The sequence below is a fragment of the Cetorhinus maximus genome, chromosome 6 (genome assembly GCF_964194155.1).
Source record: "Cetorhinus maximus chromosome 6, sCetMax3.hap1.1, whole genome shotgun sequence".
NCBI classification, from domain to species: Eukaryota; Metazoa; Chordata; class Chondrichthyes; order Lamniformes; family Cetorhinidae; genus Cetorhinus; species Cetorhinus maximus.
This window is the reverse complement of record NC_135884.1, coordinates 153317380-153338242: the sequence shown is the minus strand read 5'-3', so window position 1 is coordinate 153338242 and position 20863 is coordinate 153317380. Positions and strand designations below refer to the sequence as shown.

The 20863-nt window shown below is 43.2% G+C and overlaps 1 protein-coding gene across 2 annotated transcripts in view; it reads left to right on the top strand.

Annotated features, from left to right (window-relative positions):
* dync1li2 (dynein, cytoplasmic 1, light intermediate chain 2) overlaps positions 1 to 20863 on the top strand; it is a 96898-nt gene that overhangs the window by 48125 nt on the left and 27910 nt on the right. For both annotated transcript variants that reach the window (XM_078544665.1, XM_078544664.1), the window contains exons 6-9: positions 10636 to 10729; positions 11916 to 12051; positions 13112 to 13223; positions 17575 to 17634. In XM_078544665.1, the coding sequence (XP_078400791.1) occupies positions 10636 to 10729; positions 11916 to 12051; positions 13112 to 13223; positions 17575 to 17634 (402 nt within the window). The remainder of the gene's footprint in view (positions 1 to 10635; positions 10730 to 11915; positions 12052 to 13111; positions 13224 to 17574; positions 17635 to 20863) is intronic.

Genomic DNA, 20863 nt, shown 5'->3' with positions numbered 1-20863 from the left:
CCCTCTCTCTCTCTCTAACTCTTTCTCTCAAACTCAATATCTGTCACTCTCAAACTCACTGCCTCTCCCTCTCTCAAATACACTCACTCTGTCTCTCTCTCTCAAACGCACCCACTCCCCCTCAAGCTCGCTCGCCCACCGCAAATCTCTTGCATTTAATTATGACTGTCCCCCTATTCCCCAATCACTGGAAATAACCTAAGTATTGGGCTAACTAAAACCATTGTCTTTGGTCCTTGCTGCAAACACCATTCCTTAGCCACCGTGCTCCATCCCTCTCCCTGGTAACTATCTGAGGATGAACCAGATTGTTTATAACCTTTGTGTCCATTTGATCCTGAGCTTTGGACTGAATATCCGCACCATCAACTCAGGCCACTTATTTCCACCTTGGTAACATTGCCTGACCTCACCCCTGCCTTGGCTCATCTGCTTTTGAAACACTGATCAGTGCTTTTTTTATCTCTAGGCTTGACGATTCCAATGCACTGTTGGCTGCTCTCCCATAGTTACCCTTCGTAAACTTGAGAGCACCCAAAACCCTGCTGCCTGAGCCCTTACTTGCACAAAGTCCCGTTCACCTATCACCCTTATGCTCACTGACCTGCATTGGCTCCTGGTTAAGCAACACCTTGATTTTAAAATTTTCATCTTTGTTTTCAAGTTTATCCACGGCTCACCCCTTCTCTGTAATCTCTTCCAGCCCCAAAACCCTCCGAGTTATCCTCTAATCCTGGCCTCTTGAGTGTCCCTGGTTTTAATCTCCCCATCATTCAGCTGCTAAGGCCCTAAAAAGAGAAATAGTTGCTTTTATATAGCGCTTTCACAACCATCTAACATCTCAAAGCCGTTTACAGCTGATGAAGTACTCTTTTACCAGTGTAGTCATTGTTGTAATGTAGGAAATGCTGCAGCTAATGTGCATTCCGCAAACTTCCATAAACATCCATGTGATAATGACCAGATAACCTGTTTTTTTGTCCCGTGATGTTGATTGATGGATGAATATTTGCCAGGACACCGGGAATAACTCCCCTGCTCCTCTTCGAAATGGTGCAGTGGGATCTTTTGTAAACACCTGAGGAGGCAGAATTTAACGTGTCACCTGAAAGATGGCACCTCTGACAGGGCAGTGCTGTACTGGAGTGATGGCCTTGATTTTTGTCCTCTAGCCCTGGAGGGAGACTTGAACCCAGAACCTATAGACTCTGAGATGAGAGTGCTACAAATTGAGTCACGGCTGACGGTCTGTTCTGGAATACGCTCCCTAAACCTCTCTGCCTTCTTGCCTGTCTGACATTTTTAAAAACACATACCCTGCCTCTTTGATAATTGGTCACCTGTCTTAATATCTCCTTTCATGACTTGGTGTCAAATTTTACTCTATAATGCTTTGTTAAAAACACTACAGAATTCAAAATAAAAACAGAAAATGCTGGAAAAGCTCAGCAGGTCTGGCAGAACCTGTGACGAGAGAAACAGATTTAATGTTTCAAGTCTGTATGACTCTTCAGAGCTAAAGAGAAGTAGAAATGTGATGGGTTTTATACTGTTTAAAAGGGAGCGGAGCAGTTGGAGCAAGATAGAAGGTCAGGGATAGGTGACAGCTAAGGAGAGATTGACGAAGATGTCATGGACACAGGACAAAGGGAATGTTAATGGTAGTGATCAAGAGCAAAGAAGGTGCTGTTAGTGGCATAAAATTAAGATAGCAGGAGGTGTTAATAGTAGAACAAGGGTCACTGCTCTGAAAGCAAACAAGTGACAGATGGCCCTTTGAGGGGGGGGAACTCCTACATCTTGACCCCTTTCTAAATCCACTAATTTATTTATTTAATATTTTTATTTGTTCATTTTTTAAAATCCTTTTTCCCCAACTCCCCTCCCCTCTCAGGGGCCACCTGTCACTTATTTTTATGTTTTGCTTTCAGAGTGCTCACCCTCGTTCTGCTATTATAAGACCATAAGATGTAGAAGCAGAAGTAGGCCATTCAGCCCATCAAGTCTGCTCCGCCATTCAATGAGATCATGGCTGATCTGATAATCCTCAACTCCACTTTCTGCCGTTTCCCCATAACCCTCGATTCCCTTACTGATTAAAAATCTGTCTACTCAGCCTTGAACCTCTCACTTTCCCACATTATATTCCGTCTGCCAAGTTTTTGCCCACTTGCTTAACCCTGTCCATATCCCTCTGTAGACTTTGTTTCATCCTCACCACTTGCCTTCCCGTCTATTTTTGTGTCATCTGCAAACTTGGCAATAGTACATTCACTTCTCTCATCCAAGTCATTAATTTATATTGTAAATAATTGTGGCCCCAGCGCTGACCCCTGTGGCACTCCACTAGTTACAGGTTGCCATCCTGAAAAAGCCCCCCTTATCCCAACTCTGTGTCTTCTATTAGTTAGCCAATCCTGCATCTATGCTAATATACTGCCCCCAACACCATGGGCTCTTATTAAGTCGCCTTATGTGCGGTGCCTTATCAAACACCTTTTGGAAATCCAATGGAAATAACAAAGGGAAGAAGGCACTGGTGGGAGTAGTCCATTGGCCTTCCTTTCAGGAGATAATAAGGGCATGTAAAAAAAGGCAGTACATTAATCATGGGTGACTTTAATCATCATGTAGGTTGGGAAAATCAAATTGGCAGAGGTAGACACGAGCAAGAATTCACACTCTGGGTATCATTAGCTAAATAGCTGCTTTGCAAGGCTGCCATATTCTATCCTTTTGCTTTGTAAGCCTGCGTATCCCATTTCCAGAACCCACACCCCCTCTAATTAGTTTAAAGCCCTACTTATTCGATTCTCCAGGAAACTGGTCCCAGCATGGTTCAAGCGAAACCCGTCTCACCGGAACAGCTCCCTTCTACCCCAGCACTGGTGCCAGTGCCCCATGAACTGAAATCCATTCCTCCCACACTAATCTTTGAGCCACGTATTTAGCGCCTTGACTTTATTTACCCTATGCCAGTTTGCCTGTGGCTCAAGTAGTAATCCTGAGATTATTACCTTGGAGGTTCTGCTAGTTTAGTTCCTAACTGTTCAAATTCTTTCAGCAGAACCTCCTTTCTAGTCCTATCAATGTCATTGGTGCCAACATGAACGATGACAACTGGATCCCTCCCCTCCCACTCCAAGTTCCTCTCCAGCCCTGAGGAGATGTCCTTAACCCTGGCGCCGGGCAGGCAACACAGCCTTTGGGACTCTCGCTCACGGCTGCAGAGAACAGTATCTACCCCCCTAATTGTACTGTTCCCTACCACTACTATGCTCCCATTTCCTCCCCCCACTTGAATGGCTCCCTGTACCATGGTGCTGTGGTCAGTTTGCTCATCCTCCCCCGCCCCAGTCCCTGCTCTCATCTAAACAGCTTGCAAGAACCTTGTAACTGTTGGACAGTTGCATGCCAAGGCTTCTTGAATGCTACCCCCCTGGGTCCCCACACCTGCTTCATCTGCAGTCACAACCTCCTGTCCCTGATCAAAGACCAAATTTGAATTACCTAATCTGAGAGGTGTGACTGTCTCCTGCAGCAAAGTGTCCAGGTAGCTTTCCCCATCCCTGACATGGCACAATGTCTGCAGCTCGGACTCCTGCTCCTCAACTCGGATCCAAAGTTCCTCTAGCTGCAAACGCCTGGTACAGATGTGTTTGCTCTGGATCACCTTGATGTCCAGCAGCTCCCACATGCAACAGCAGCAACAACACATCACCTGCCCTCCCATCGCTATCGTATTTTACTCAATTTGTTAATTAATTACTCTAGTATCCCCACTCTTTACACATTATAATAATTTTTATGCGGTATCGATTTTTTATGCACACTTTTATGCACTTTTTTATGCAGTATCAGTCTTATACTTAAGCTATCTTTAAGAAAAAGAGAAAAAAAACTAGAGATCTAAACACAAACTAAAGACCTTACTTTTACTTTAAAGACTAGAAATACTCACTAACACTAATACTCACTCTCTCTCACTCTCTCACTGTAAATGACCACACTGTTTCTCTCACACCCTCACTGTAAAACACCTTCTACTATCTTACCTGTATGCCACTATCAGCATCATCTTTATTCTTTACCAGTACCATTAACACCCCCATGTTCTTGTATCCATGACATCTTTGTCAATCTCTCCTCAGCTGTCACCTATACCTGACCACCTATCTCATTCCACCTGCTCCACCCCCCTCTCAAACAGCTAAAATCCATCAAATTTCTAGTTTTCTTTAATGCTGAAGAAGAGTCATATGGACCGAAAACATTAACTCTGTTTCTCTTGCCACCGATGCTGCCAGACCTGCTGAATTTTTCCAGCATTTTCTGTTTTTATTTCAGATTTCCAGCATCAGCATTTTGCTTTTATGCCATTGTTTATTCTGGGCTTCCCTAGTTGCAACATTCCTACCAGGGTTGAGATTGGATAACTGCACATACCAATCATCAAGGTTTGCATTTTCCTGGGGTCTGGACAGTCAGTCCTACACCTCTCTTGGTAAACTTATTTGCTTTGTACAAGTGGAGCTATTTTTGCCTCTTGGCACTCATTACTATACAATGAAATAGTTAATTGACCCATTCAAAATTGGAAATAGGCTAGAGGCATGAGGGTAGAATAAAATGGGAATTACAGCACTCAAGCAAGCCATTTAGCCCAACATGTCCATGCTGTGATCATGCCCTCTCTGCATTCCCTCTTCTTTACCCTTCATGTACTTATCCAACTTCCTCTTCAGTGCCCCTGGGCTGTTTGCTTCAACCACTCCCTGTGGTGGGGAGTTCCACATTCTCACTACCATCTAGGTAAAGAAGAACTGAGCAGCTGAGGCAATGCAGGAAATGATTCCCGATTCGTGTGTTGAAACTGGATTCCCAGAGCAGTGCGGGGGAGAGACAATAAACATATCCAGCAGCTGCGACTGCTGTCTCTGCAGAGGCGATCTCTTGACCTTTGGGGCCCGTGTCAAATCTGCTGTCTCCCTCATTTCGATGTCATTCGCATCCCTTAATAAGCAAACTCATTCGCAGCCTTTGGGTGCTTTTTGAAGATTGTTTGGAGGATTTTACACTTTTGCATTCAAATGTTTCAGAGAAGAGGGGGGCAAATGGGATTCTGTTAATTTTCTGCTGTGCAAATCGCCTTTTCCCCCAACCTCCTTCCACTTGTGAAAGTGCCAACTGCGTCGGTCCCACATGAACTACACTGCTGGTCACAACTTGGCTGAGATCAGACTGGAGGCGGTACCTGGACCCTCCTTGATATTCACCAGACAGGTTTTTCTCACTAGATCATCTCGACACCTCTTAATTATGTCTATTTAACAAGAGCGTTGATTGCGTGGAGAGGCAATAGAAAGTTCAAAGTGACCTAACTAATGTGCTGATATAGTACTGAGCACAAAATGGCCACCTACAAACCACCAAGGAAATTTCAAGGTTAAGCAGATACCCAAACTGAAGAGTAAATGTGTTCTTTGTATATACAATGATCGAATGCAGAAGAGGGTTGCTTGGCCCATTGTTTCTGTGCTGGCTCTTTGATAGAGCTACCTATTTGGCCCCACTCCCCTGCTCTTCCCCATAGTCCTGTAATTTTCTTTTACGCATTTATCCAATTCTCCTCTAAGTTCCATTGAATCTGTTTCCACCTTTCAGGAAATGCATTCCAGATTGTCATAACTTGCTGTGTAATTTTCTTTCCCTCATGTCACCTCATTGCCCTTTTCCCAGTCACCTGATCTGTGCCTTCTGGCTACTAACTCTTTTGTCACTGCAAGTATTTATTATTTGCTCTATCAAAATTGTTCACGATCTTGAAATACCTTTTAAATCTCCTCTTAGCCTTCTCTGCTCTGAGGGTCACCTCAACTTCTCAAGTTTTGTCACATAACTGAAGTTCCCCATCTCTGGTACAATACTTTGCATCCTCTCTAAGGCCTTGACAAGCTTCCCAAAGTGTGATGGTTGGAATTGAACACACTGCTTCAGCTGAGGCCTAACTAGTGTTTCCGTAAAGGTTTAACATAACTTCCTGACTTTTGTACCCTCTGCCTCTTAAAGCCAAGGATCCCATATTCTTTTTAACAGCCTTAACTGTAAGCTTTGATCATTTGTGTACATACATCCCCAGGTCTCTGTTCACACACCTCCTTTAAAATGGTGCTATTTACTTTATATTGCTTTTCCTTATTTTCTCTACAAAAATGTATCACTTAACATTTTTGTGTTAAATCTCATCTGCCATGTGTCTGTCCATTTCGCCAGTCCATATTCTCCCAGAGCCTGTTCTGTCCAGTCATCGTTTCTTACATTTGTGTTTTGTGTTACCTCAAAAAGAGTAATGGATCTAATAATGACCGTTGGGAACACCACTGTGTATTTCCCTCCAGACTTAAAAACAAGTGTTCAGCACTATCTTCTGCTTTCTGCCCCTTCACCGATTTTGTATCCACGTTACCACTGCCATTTAATCCCATGCTGTTCAGTTTGCTAACAAGGCTATTATGTGGTACATTGTCAAACCCCTTTTGAAAGTTCATATACACAACATCAACTGCACAACCCTCATCGTCAAAGAATTTGATCAAGTTAGCGAATTATGATTTGCCTTCAACACTTGATCAATTTATTCAATAATGTTTTGCCTTCAACAAATCCATACTCAATAGGGTAGTATACTAGTTATGGTTGCTGTGCTAGTAATCCAAAATCTTGAATTAATAATCCACAATAAATTCAAATCCCATCATGGCAGTAAAGGACTCTTAACTTAGTTGACTAAAAAAGATCTAGAAATTTAAATTTGTTGGCACCTGCCTCTAATTCCAGTGTGAGGCAATGCTGCAGCTCATGTTTAAATGAGATCATGGTCTGTGCCCTTAGCAATGCCGTTTGTGTTTGTAGCACAATTGCTTTCATTATTTGGATGTCTTCTGTCTTCACCGCAATATTTTGAACAATAGCCCAGGTGTGGGGATGACTGGAATGTTGTGAATATTTGTCTTCGCTAGAGGGAAGGTTTTTTAAAATTAGATATTTAAAGAAGATGGTGAAAAGTAAAACCTAAGTCTCTACCCTCATTGCCCGAAAGCACCCAGTGTTGCTGGGGTGCCATTTAATGGAGTATGGTAATCCAAATCTTGAACTAATAATTCAGAACCCGTTGGCATTTCAAGACTTTTAATTCAGTTGAATAAAAATGTCTAGGAATTTAAAATAAATGCTAGTGTACGTAACTTGATTATGAAACTGTCGATTGTAAAAACCCAACTGGTTCAGTGATGTTCTTGAAATAAATCCTGCCCCCTTATCCCCTCTGGGGCCCACTAATGACTTCAGCCCTATATGGCCATGGTCAGGTATTACCTGCCCTCTGAATTAGCCTCATAAGGCACTCGGTTGTATCAAACCAGCTACTAATGGTTCACGGAGAAAATAGATACGAACGTACGAGCAAGGAGTAGGCCATTCAGCCCCTTGAGCCTGCTCTCCCATTTAATAAGATCATGACTGATCTGATAGTAACCTGAAATCTGCATCCCACCTACCGCTGATAACCTTGCTTACCAAGAATCTATCCACTCCGGCCTTAAAAATATTCAAAAACCCTGCTTCCACCACCCTTTCAGGAAGAAACTTCCAAAGACTCTCAAACCTCTGAATGTAAACATTTTGTTTCATCTCTGTTTTAAATGGGTGACCCCCTATTTTTAAACAGTGATCCCTAGTTCTAGATTCCCCCACAAGAGGGAAAATCCTCTCCACATCCACCATGTCAAGATCCCTCAGGATCTTAAAGGTTTCAATCAATTTGCCTCTTACTCTTCTAAACTCCAGCGGATACAAGCCTAGTCCGTCCAACCTTTCCTCATAAGACAACCCACCCATTCCAGATATTAGTCTGGTAAACCTTCTCTGAACTGCTTCCGCCACATTTACATCCTTACTTAAATAAGGTGACCAATACTGTACACAATACTTCAGATGTGGTCTCACTAATGCCCTGTTCAACTGAAGCATAACCTTCTTACTTTTGTATTCAATTCCCCTCGCAATAAATGATAACATTCTATTAGCTTCCCCAATTCCTTGCTGTACTTGCATGCTAGCCTTTTGTGATTCATGCGCTAGGACACCCAGATCTCTCTGCACCTCAGAGCTCTGCAATCTCTCACCATTTAGATAATATGCTTCCCTTTTATTCTTCCTGCCAAAGTGGACAATTTCACATTTTCCCACATTATTCTCCATCTGCCAGATCTTTTACCACTCACTTAACCTGTCTAAATCTGTTTGTAGCCTCCTTATGTCCTCTTCACAACTTACTTTCCTATCTATCTTTGTGTCATCAGCAAATTTGGCAACCATCCCTTCAATCCCTTCATCCTAGTCATTTATATAAATTGTAAACAGTTGAGGTCCCTGTGGCATGTCACTTAATACATCTTGCCAACCCGAAAAAGACCCATTTATGCCTACTCTGCTTCCTGTTAGCCAGCCAGTCTTCTGTCCATGCCAATATGTTACCCCTATACCATGAGCTTGTATTTTCCACAATAGCCTTTGATGTGGCACTTTATCAAATGTCCTCTGGACATCTTAAGTACAGTATATCCACCAGTTCCTCTTTATTCACAGCACATTACTTCCTCAAAGAACTCCAATAAATTGGTTAAACACTATTTCCCTTTCACAAAACCATGTTGACTTTGTCTGATGACCTTGAGCTTATCCAAGTGCCCTGCTATAGCTTCTTTAACAATAGCTTCTAACATTTTTCCTATGACAGATGTTAAGCTAACTGGCCTGTTGGTTTCCTGCTTTCTGTCTCCCTCCCTTTTTGAATAAAGGAGTTACGTTTGCTATCTTCCAATCTAATGGGACCTTCCCTGAATCTAGGGAGCTTTGGAAAATTAAAACCAGTGAATCGACTATCTCACTAGACACTTCTTTTAAGACCCAAGGATGAAGTCCATCAGACCCTGGGCTCTTGTCAGCCCACAGCTCCAACAATTTACTCAGCACCACTTCTCTGGCGACAGCAATTTTCCTGATTTCCTTCCCCACTTCCATTTCCTGGTTTTTACCTGCTTCTGGGATGTTACTTGTATCCTCTAACGTTAAAACTGATGGAAAATACCTGTTCAATTCATCTGTCATCTCCTTGTTTTCCATTATCAATTCTCCAGACTCGCTTTCTATAGGACCAATGCTCACTTTGTTAACTCTTTTCTTTTTTAATAATAAAAACTTTTACTATCTGTTTTTATATTTCTGGCTAACTTTCTCTCTTACTCTAATTTTTCTCTTATTAGCATTTTATTCATTCTTTGCTGTCCCTTATATTCTGTCCAATCTTCTGGCCTTCCACCTGTCTTTGAACAATTAAATGCTTTTTCTGTAAGTTTGAAACTATCTTTAACCTTTCTTGTTAACCTTGGATGGTGTGTCCACCCTTTGATCTTTTTCTTACTAGTTGGAATGTATCTATTCTGTGCATTTTTAAATATCCCTTTCAGTATTAGCCACTGTATCTCTATTGACCTATCCCTTCACCTAATTTGCCAATTCACTTTAGCCAGCTCAGCTTTCATGCCCTCATAATTGCCCTTATTTAAGTTTAAAAACTTAGTCTCAGACCCACTCCACTCCCTCAAACTAAATGTAAAATTCAATCTCGTTATGGTCACTGCTACCTAGGGGCGGTCAGCTGTGGCTCAGTTCATAGCACCCTCGCCTTTGAATCAGAGGGTTGTGGGTTCATGTCCCACTCCCGGAAACCAAGAACTGTGATTGTACTTGAAAGAGTTGCCATCTGTGACTGTTGATAACTCGAAAGAGTTTCACTGAGATCATTAATTACTCCCATCTCATTGCACAATAGCCAGCTCTCTGGTTGGCTCCAGAACACGCTGTTCTAAGAAACTATCTAGAAAACATTCAATTGTACCCCTCATCTATGCTATCTTTGTCCATCTGACGTCTCCAGTCTACATCTAAATTAAAATTTCCTCACATGATTATCGCCGTGGGTTTCTGACAAGCTCCAATTAGTTCTTCCTTTATGCTCAACCCTACCATGCAGTTACTGTTCGGGGGCCTGTATGCAACTCCCACAAGGGACTTCTTGCCTTTACCATTTCTCATCTCTACCCAAACCATTTCCACACCCTGGTTTCCTGAATAAATCCCAAACTGTCATCTTGGAGTGACTAGGGATGGGCAATAAATGCCAGCCATGCCAATGACACCAACATACCAAGCATGAGTAAAAATTAAAGTTTAGAGATTGGGAGTTTTATCCATCTTTAATCTTTAGGGCCTTAGTTTTAACATAGCCCACACTGATGGAATAGAAATCGCTATGCTAACTGTATACACCCTGTGTGAAATGAGTTCAGATCAGTTATATGCTGTAGGGAGAACTGCAGGTTAAGGGCCTTGCCTAAAAACATGCTGGTTCCTTGTCTCTTCCTCCACTTTGTACATGTTAGAATCTTCGGGTTCTGAGGTGTGCAAAATGGGTGTGCAAAATGCCTGTCTTTTTATATTATGATTGCAAGATTCTGTTGTAGTTCATTTGTGCTGCTCGGTTACTAAATGTGCCCTTTTTCTTTCCCTCTGCAGTGTGATGCGGTCAGTGTACTAGAGAAGGAGCATGATTACAGAGACGAGCACTTTGATTTCATTCAGTCACACATTCGCAGATTCTGCTTACAGTGTATCCTTCAGCAGAGTACACACGAGTGTCACCATAGTGCAGTTGCTGGGCTCCACTCTTGTCTCATCCTGTAGAGGTTGCCCGCAATTGTCAGCTTCTCACCACCTGTTAGATGTAGAAATTGGAAAGAACAGATGGGAAGAGCTAAGTTAATTTGGTTGTTAATTGCAGGACCTCTGCATGAATTGGCTGCCATGTTCGCCTGAAGAAACAGGCAGCAACTTTTTAATTAGCTATAATGGGGTTTGCAGCATACGAAGGATGTAGATGAATATAGGTTTATTCTTTGGCCATTACCCTTTGCCTTTCTCCCAAGGGCCATGAAGAAAATTTGCACGCTTTTGCAGTTTTAGATTATTCCAGAAACCAATTGTGGCTTTATACAAAGCTGCCTAATTTCTGAGGGACGAGCTTTCCTGGTATGTTCAGGCTGTTTAGCCTGTTGAGTAGCTGATTTAGCTGAGGAAAGACCCAGGTTCAGGGCCCAGCCTGTGAGTTACCAGACCACAGCCAGGACGTTGAGGAGGGTGCTGTGTTAGGGAAGAAAGATTCAAGGCGGTGTTTCCACTCCTGATTGCCCTCCCAGTCAAATAGCTCCCTGATGACTACTGTTGGGGTTCACTGTTCAAGGACTAATTAATGGTGACTTGGGGAGAGGTACCAGTTAGCAGTCTGCATCTTTGGAAACAAGGTGGATGGGATAGAGAATGAAACCAATTTAAAAATAGCTCTATGGAGGGGGAAGGGCAGAGAACACACAGCAGACGTCAGTTTGAAACATGAGTAAAGTGTTGAGTTGAGTGGTGACTGTTAGTTTAAGTGTAACCAGAAGCACAGGCATGCAATTTTACACTAGCTCTGAGCACGGTATGCCCAAGACTAATTTGATTCAGTGATTCTCATATGTTGCCTCAAAGAACTAATGCAGTGTCATCGCTTGTTGCAACTCTCAGCATTTTATTTGAACCCTCAAACTCTGATGTTTGAGGTAGTTTTTGCTTTTTTTAATACCTCTGCGGGCAATGGTGAAGCAGCAAATTTAAATTTAAGGCCGAGATGATAAGAGTTTTTAATTTATTTTGTGTGCTGATTCAAAATCAGGAAAAATTGTTTTCTCCTCCTCTCCCTGCCTTGCCTGGATCAAGCACAACTTCCAGTCAAATGGCTTCCTTAACCAGCCTTTCAGTTGGCGCTGCCTTGATTTACACGTCAATAAAAGAAGAGAAGAATGTGGATCTCTTGTATAAATACCTTGTCCACAAAATGTATGATTTCCAATTTACTATGCCTGCCTTAGTGGTGGAGAAAGATGCGGTTTTTATGTAAGTACCTGCCCTGACTCTATGTATTAGAGGTTTGCCAACACACTATAGACAGTGCGCTCGCAATGTGTCGCTTTGAGTAACGTGTCAGTAACTTGATGCTGGCTGATTCTGATCTGAAGCTGACAGCATTTTGCAATCTGCTGAATTGTGTCTGCCCCGGCTTTGAGAGTAGCACTCTGGCCTGTGAGTCAGATGGTTGTACGTTCAAGTTCCCTTCCAGGACTTGAACACAAAAATCAAGGCTGACACTCCAGTGTAGCCCTGCGGGAGTGCTGCGCTATTTTTGTCCATGTTTCCTATGAGATGTTAAACGCAGGCCCTGATTTCCCCCTCAGGTGGGTGTGAAAGATCGCATGGCGCTATTTCTAAGGAGAGTAGAACAGTTATCCCCGGTGTCCTGGCCAATATTTCTCTCTCAGTCAACGTCACCAAAACATTATCTCGCCATTTATCACAATATTAATTGTGAGAGCTTACTGTGTGCAAATTGTCTGCCATGTTTCCTACATTATGACAGCTTATGACAATACTTCAAAAGCACTTCATTGCCTGTAAAGTGCCTTGGGCCCTTCTGTGGTTGTAGAAAGGTGCCATATAAACGCAAGCCTCTTTTTTTTTCACTCCCCCCCCCCCCACCAAGCCAAACAGTGAACTAGTGAACTCTCATTCACTATCTAATGATTGGGCTTTGCTGCCTTGAGCACTTTATTTAAAAAAGAGAGAAGCCCAGTCCAACCTGTTGCCTACCCAACTCTTGATTTGGTAGCTGAGGAGCAGTTGCATCTTGCAGACTTGGAGCTGCACTTTTAATAGGGGAGTGATCGATTCTCTGTTGCCAGCAAATCTCTGGTATTGCTCACAATGAGCCAGGATGCGATGCTAAAATGTATTGGAAAATGCATGTTATGTGCAAGTCTTTTCAACGCGGATTTTGATATCGTGCGATATATCTATCCTTGTAAAATAGCACGTCCTCTGCTTTACCATGAATGATGCATATTTATTTTAAATGCATTTGCATTGTTGTTTTGTTGTTGTTTACGTCCATGCTTTTCAGTCCTGCAGGATGGGACAAAGATAAGAAAATTGCTATTTTACATGAGAATTTTGCGATAGTGAAACAAGATGACACTTATGAAGACATAATCGTGAAGCCCCTGGTCAAAAAGGTAATGTAGTTGATAGAGTTCTACTTGCGCTCAGCTCGCAATATTGCTCAGTTAAAACTTGCTTTCCTTCTGCTCCTGAAAGCAGCAACTAGTGATCAAAGCTGGGGACCCCAACGGTACTCAGCTCCGACACCCACCCAGCTCACAACCAGGCAAGCCCACTGACTCTCGTTACCTGGACCCATAAGCAGAAGATTGTTCAGTTGGTGAGGTACTGAGAGCTGTATTGCTGCCCATGCCTCAGCTTAAGGATTGTCAGGTTAAGTGAGGAGGCGGTCGGTGGGCGATAGGGATTATAAGAAATCATTCCATACAGAATACTTATTGAATATGGAACACATGGTTACACATGATTACAAGTGGTTACTGACATTGCGTCAATCCTAACTTTTAAGGGGGAGTTAGACGGCCACTTGGAAATTGTTAAAGGGTATCTGGAAGGAGGTGGGGAATGTGGCTTGAACTCCGACCTGGAGATTGCAATGGGAAAAGTAGGATGTGCGGAATGACTTCCCTCTGTTTCTGTCGTTCTAAATGCTGTTTTTGAGAAATAGAAATAAATTAGAGAGGAACATTTAAAAGAAAATTAAATTTTGATCGGAATGGAAGGTGTGTTTGGATTTAATGTTGTTTCTATGTTACTGAGTATCCTTTAAGTCACCACCTCTCTGCACTTTGATCAGAATCTAATCAGCTGGCCTGTGGTGAGGATCAGTGCAACCGTTAGGACCAGGTGAGGAAGGGTTGAATGGCTTCCCCTCTTTGCCCTCTCCTTGTTTGACCACAACAGGATGTTTTTTCTTGTTTGAAAAGGATATACTTGTTAACTGTTTATGTGCTGTGATCATAAAAGAACCAATAGGACAGGTTTTCTTGAGTTTGGCAAAGAAAAGTTAACTTTATTATACTTAAACCAATCGAAGTAAAATAATAAAATATGCACCAACTTTCTCTCTCTCGCGCGCGCACACACACACACATCAGATTAGAGTGAGGAAGGATAGAAGCAAAATACCGCAGATGCGGGAAATCTAAAATAAAAACAGAAAAAGCTGGAAAAACTCAGCAGGTCGGGCAGCATCTGCGGAGAGAGAAACAGAGTTAATGTTTCGAGTCTGAATGACTCCTCTTCAGAAACGTTTAATTCCGTTTCTCCTCACATATGCTGCCAGACCGGATGAGTTTTTCCAACATTTTCTATTTTTATAAAAGGATAGGTTGGTCAAATTGGAACCCATAGAGGTTTAAAAAAAATGTGCAGTCTGTAGTTTGGTGACTAGACTGGCTTCAGGCTGAGTCTGGTCGTCTTGCTGCTTTTATGAGGTGGCCTTCTGTTTTTAGCGCCGAGGCAGTTTAGTACTGCAGGTGGATGATGTCTCTGTTCTTCTGGAGGCACAGCTGTGGAGCTGAGCTCTTCCCCTAAAATCTCGTGCTGCACTTGGAAAGAGAGTCAAACAATAGCCCAAAAGCTCCCAAGTTGGGTGGAGAGAGGGAGAAAGGATCGTTCTCAGCTGCTTCTCCTCAGTTCTGCTCAGAAAACATGTGTTCAAAACATTAAAAAAAAGTTGGCTTGTCATGTGACTGCCCCCTTCAACTGACCAGTAATTCAACCATGGTCATGTTTTCCAACTGTAACTTGATTAGGTCAGGTCTGGGAATTCCTCCTCTTAGCCAGGATCCTATTGTTCAAGTTTGATGGTTTGTCTCCACCCAGTTCAGTATCTGGAATAGGAAATGTGATTCATTCATATGAAGATATGAACTAGGAGCAGGAGTAGGTCACTTGACCCTTCAAGCTTGCCCCACCATTCAATAAGATCATGGCTGACCTGATTGTAACCTCCCACCTACCCCCAATAACCTTTCATCCCCTTGTTAATCAAAAATCTATCTCTCTCTGCCTTAAAGATATTCAAAGACCCTGCTTCTACTGCCTTTTGAGGAAGAAAGTTCCAAAGACGTTCAACCTCCTGAGAGAAAAAGCTTCTCCCCATCTCTGTCTTAATTGAGCAACCCCTTATTTTTAAACCATCACCCCTAGTTCTAGGTTCTTATACAAGAGGAAACATCCTCTCCATATCCACTCTGTCAAGGCCCCTCAGGATCTTAAAAGTTTTGATCAAGTCACCTCTTACTCTTCTAAACTTCAGTGGATAAAAGCCCAACCTGTCCAACCTTTCCTCATAAGACAACCCACCCATTCCTGGTCTTAGCCTAGTAAACCTTCTTGAACTGCTAACGCTTTTACGTCTTTCCTTAAATAAAGAGACCAATACTGCGCACTGTACCCCAGATGTGGGCTCATCAGTGTCCTGTACAACTGAAGCATACCCTCCCTACTTTTGTATTCAATACCCCTCACAAATAATAACATTAGTTTTCCTAATTACTTGCTGCACCTGCATACTATTAGCCTTTTGTGATTCATGCACTAGGATACCCAGATCCCTCCACCTCAGAGCTCTGCAATCTCTCACCATTTGGATAATAAGCTTCTCTTTTATTCTTCCTGCAAAAATGAACAATTTCACATTTGCCCACATTATGCTCCATTTGCCAGGTCTTTGCCCACTCACTTAACCTATCTGTGTCACTTTGTAGCCTCTTTGTCCTCTCACAACTTACTTTCCTACCTACCTTTGTGTCATCAGCAAATTTAGCAACCATACCATCTGTCCCTTCATCCAAGCCATTTATGTAAATTGTAAAAAGTTGAAGCCCCAGCAATGACCCCTGTGGCACACCACTTGTTACAGCCCACCAACCAGAAAAAAGACCTATTTATGGCTACCCTCTGTTTCCTGTTAGCTAGCCAATCTTCTATTGATGCCAATATTCGCACTCCTTTGAGGTCATTGTCTTAGTTTTTGCTGACATGCCACCTCCATCTCAATGGGGTTGGAATGTGCAGTAATGCCAGTTAGGGAGCCATCTTGGCTGTGAATTCAAGTCACTTCAGTTTGTGCTTTAAAATAGTTTTTTTAAAGCTTGATTCATATTTCCAGCCCATAGATTAAAAAATCACTATTTGGCATAAAGCACATCATTATGCTGCATGGTAAAATCGACCTCAGGATCCATAAACTAAGGAAGGTCCGGTCCCGATTCCTGATGACTATCCAGTCATTCATGCTGGAAAGTGCATTGAGGTGGGTTTTGAGTGATAACAGGATCAACCTTTTGTGACTGCTTTCACTGTCAGCTGGCTTGCCCATCACTACTGAGACTTGTATGTTTTCTTTCCCTCTGTTTTTGAGAAGGGCAGTGATGAGAAATTGTGCGTCTTCACTCAACTGTGTTGGACCCAACAAGCAAAATGGATTTGCTAACAGTGCCGGACATATTCCTGGAGTTTTCATCACCTGCCCAATTGGCCAAAGGGATTTTTTCTCTCTCTCTCTCTCTCTCTCTCTCTCTCTCTCTCTCTCTCTCTCTCTCTCTCTCTCTCTCCCTCTCTCTCCCTCCCTCTCTCCCCCCCCCCACCCCGCCCCCAATCTCAACTAAAATGAAAGTGTTCAAAGAAAATGGCAAACTGTGCACCATTTTTTTCAAGTTCTGTGATTTTTGCTCACAGCAGCGCCCAGGAGATTAGTTTTTTTTTATTCCCAGAGGATTGACAATCGACCTGTGGTTATTGAGCTCATGAACAAGGAGTGGCCTCTTGGGGAGTTACTGGCACCGAGACAAGTACACTTTTTAGCGACCGTATTTAGAGTAGAGTGTTCCGTTCTGGGCACTGTGCATTATCAAGGATATATTGACCTTGGAGAGGGCGCAGTGTAGATTCACCAGAATGATGGAGGCTAAAAGGAGAATGCGTAGACAAGACTTGTGTTCCCTCGAATGTAGAAGATTAAGGGGTGATCTCAGTCTTCAGGATGATTAAAGGACTTGATAGGATAGATCGATAGGAGCTATTTGGGGAGTGGGGGTGGGGGGGGGGGGGTGGAGTCCAGAGCAAAGGGGCAGAAACTTAAAATCTATTCCGGAGTGATGCCTAGAAGCACTTCTTTATAGAAATGATAATGGAAATCTGGAACTCTCTTCCCCTAAAACGCTGTTGAGGTGGGGGTTAATTGAAAATTTGAAAGTTGGGATTGGTAGATTTTTTTTTTGTTAGACCAGACTGTTCAGGTTATGGAACCAATAAAATTAGGATACAGATCAGTCATGATCTGATAGAATGCTGGAACTGGCTCAGGGGCTTGGGATGTCCTCCTTCCTGCTCTCATTTTGCTTGGTCCTCTGGTGCAGCAAGAGCTGACTGCTTGAGAGAAAAACAAAGGAATGTTGCTGCTCCCTTGGTTTTATCATTTCTCTAATATTCATGTTAGACCATGTCTTTTTCCAGCCTGTCCATGATAAAGAAGTGGCTGCAGAGGACGAGCAAGTTTTCCTGATGAAGCAACAGGTAAGATCGCAACACTGCGAGCGATTGGGCCGTACTCCCCCGCCCCATCTTTTTCCTGCCTCAGAATAACTAACATCTTGAGAGTTGGGAATGTTCCCCCGGTGAACGTGGAAGTTCGATCCGGAAACATAAGGACATACAAATTAGGAACACGAGTCGGCCATTCGGCCCTTCAAGCCTGCTCCGCCATGTGATAATATTATGGATTATCTGATTGTGGCCTCAGCTCTGCTTTTCCTGTCTGCCCCATACCCTTTGATCCTTAATTGACAAGGGAGTCAATCTCACTCAGCCTCAGAAATATTCACTGACCCTGCCTCCACCACTCTCCAGGGAAGAGAATTCCACTGACCAATGACCCTCTGAGGGAAAACAAAAAGTCGTCCTCATCTCTGTCTTGAATGGGAGATCCCTCATTTTAAACTGTGTTTCCTGGTTAGGGAGGTGATGGCAATGTCACTGGACTAGTAACCCAGAGGCCTAGGTTGATGCTCTGGGGATATGGGTTCAAACCCCACCATGGAAGCTGGTGGAATTTAAATTCAGTCAGTAAGTCTCGAATTGAAGGCTAGTTTCAGTGATGGTGGCCCTGACAACTGTATAAATCCATCTGATTCACTTTAGGGAAGGAAATCTGCTGTCCTCACTTAGTTTGGCCTACGTGCCTCCAGACCCACAGAACGTGGTTGACTCTTAACTGCCCTCTGAAATGGCCCTAGCAAGTCACTGAGTTCAAGGGGAACTAGGCAACAAATACTGGACTTGTCAGTGACGCCAACATCCCATGAAAGATATTTTTAAAAAGCTCTAGTCTCTCTCACAAAAGGGGGACATCCTCTCGGGACCTTGTATGTTTCAATCAGGTCAACTGTCATTTTTCGACTTCAGTGGATAAAGGCTGCCCAACCTTTCCTCATAAGATAAACACCATCTCCCCCCCCCCCCCCCCCCCCCCCCCCACCTCACCCCATCTCCAACCAATCCCAGGAATTCGTCGTGTGAACCTTCTCTGAATTGCTTCCGATGCTATTGTATCTTTTCTCACGTAAGAGCAGAACTGTACACATTACTGCAGATGTGGTCTCACAAAATACCCTATACAGTTGTAGCTTTATACTGTATGCTTTTATATTCCATGCCCTTACAATAAATGCCAACATGCTATTTGCCTTGTTAATCACTTGCATCCTAACCTTTGGTGATTCATGTAGCAGGTGGACTTTGTTGCCCTCTAGTGGTGATATGGCAGAATTCTACTTTCCTGGGTATCTCTGTTAATATTGTTGTTAATGTTGCTCTATTTTAAGTGTTTTGTTTTAAACTGCAGCTGTTTTAATTTGGAGTTCAGATAGACTGGCATCTTTAACCTTTCAAAGAACGCACATAAACATGACAGACCGATCCGTAAACTTCAGGTCATTCAAAAAAACCTGCTGTCCGTGTCTCCGCGCCAAATCCTGTTAGCCCATCACCCCTGTGTTCTCTGACTGGCATTGGCTCCTGGTTAAGCAAGGACTCTTGAAATTCCCATCCTTGGTTTCAAGTCCCTCCTTGGCCTTGCTCCTCCCTGCCTCTGGAATTTCCTCCAGCCCCACAACCCTCAGCTCTCTGCACTCCTCTGATTCTGACCTGTTGTGCATTTCCAATTTTAATCATTCCACCATTAGTGGCCATGCCTTCAGCTATCTGGGGTTGAAAACCTGGAATCTCCTCTCTAAACCTCCCCATCCTTCTACCTGCCTCCTTTAAAATCCCTCGAAAACTTACACCTTTGATCAAGCCTTTGGTCGCTTGCCCTAATATCTCCTTATGTAGATCAGTGTCGAATTTTGTTTTATAATGCTCCTGTGGAAGTGCCTTGGGATACTTGTTATGTTAAAGGTACTTTGTAAATAAGTAGTTGTTGTACTGCAAGTTTGAATGAACTGGCTCTCTGCATTTACGGTGCACGTTCCTGGATCCCCAAACCCAGCAGCAGGCTCATAGCCCCCTGATACTTTTCCATCCTTGAAACGAGCCTTTTGAGCCTGTTGCTGGGATAAAGAAGGCTGATTTGTAAAAGGCAGGAAGCCAGCTCACAGGCCCTGCAGCCGGAGTTACCAATTAGAGTTACCAATTTTGGAAAGCTCTATCAAACTACTACAAAGAATGGTAGCAATCTGAGGAAAAAGGCCCACTACCACCACCTTAGGACAACTAGGGAATGGGCAATAAATGTCAGACTTATCAGTGACACCCACATCCCAAAAATAAATTTAACAAGAAAAAAACATCCTCGTTGCAAAATCCTATAATTTCAAGGCAATTCTGAGAGTTTTTTTGCAGGGGTGGAGGGCACGGGGTCAACTGGAGGGCAAAGTTTAAATGTGACTTCCGTCCCCCCTGCAGCCTGAGTTATATCCTCTGCTTTCTCTTAAATTTCCCAGGTTAATGAACCACTAGTAGTGTTGCGAGGGCTGGGGAAGAATGCTTTTAGGAACTTGCCCACAGGACTCCATGTCTGGAGCTCTGAACCACTGGATAGTTCTGAGGCCCTGTGCTTTGTGTGCGTCTGCCCCCATTCCCACAACCACAGCTTGCATTTATATAGTGCCCTTAATGCAGTGAAGAGTGCCAGGGTGTTAGACCTCTGGAGGGCTGGGTAAAATGGTGTGTCTGAGCACTGCATCTCTCAGCATTGCCTGAAATTATTCTCCAAACATAAGAGAGGCAAGCAAAAGAGTCGAAGAAGAGTAACCCTACCTGAAGATGCTTTGCTAACAGAACAGTATTGCAGTAGGGTGGCTGAGTAGTGTGATTGATGAAGTTTGCCCACGCACATCTGGGACCCCTGCTCTAGTCTTGGCTTTAAAGTTCCTATGTGAATTGAATATTTTTTAAAAATAAATTCTTTGGCTGTGAATATTGCCACCTTGTCAAGGCAACAAATGCAAAGGGCAGATTTCTTGAACCCCGATAATCTCTGTGGTATTGTGATGTAAATGAGCGGCTTGTTGGGCCACTTCAGAGGGCAGCTGAGAGTCAACCACATTGGAGTCCAGCTGGACTCACCCATACCAGGCTGGATACAGTCAGCAAGTTTCTTCCTTTTGGCTCACTTGGTAGCACTCTAGTCTTGGAGTCACAAGATTCTGGGTTCAAGTCCCAATCCAGAGCTTGAGCACAAAAATCAAGGCTGGCTCTCCACTGCGGTACTGAGAGAGCAGTGCATGTCAGGGGTGTTGCCTTT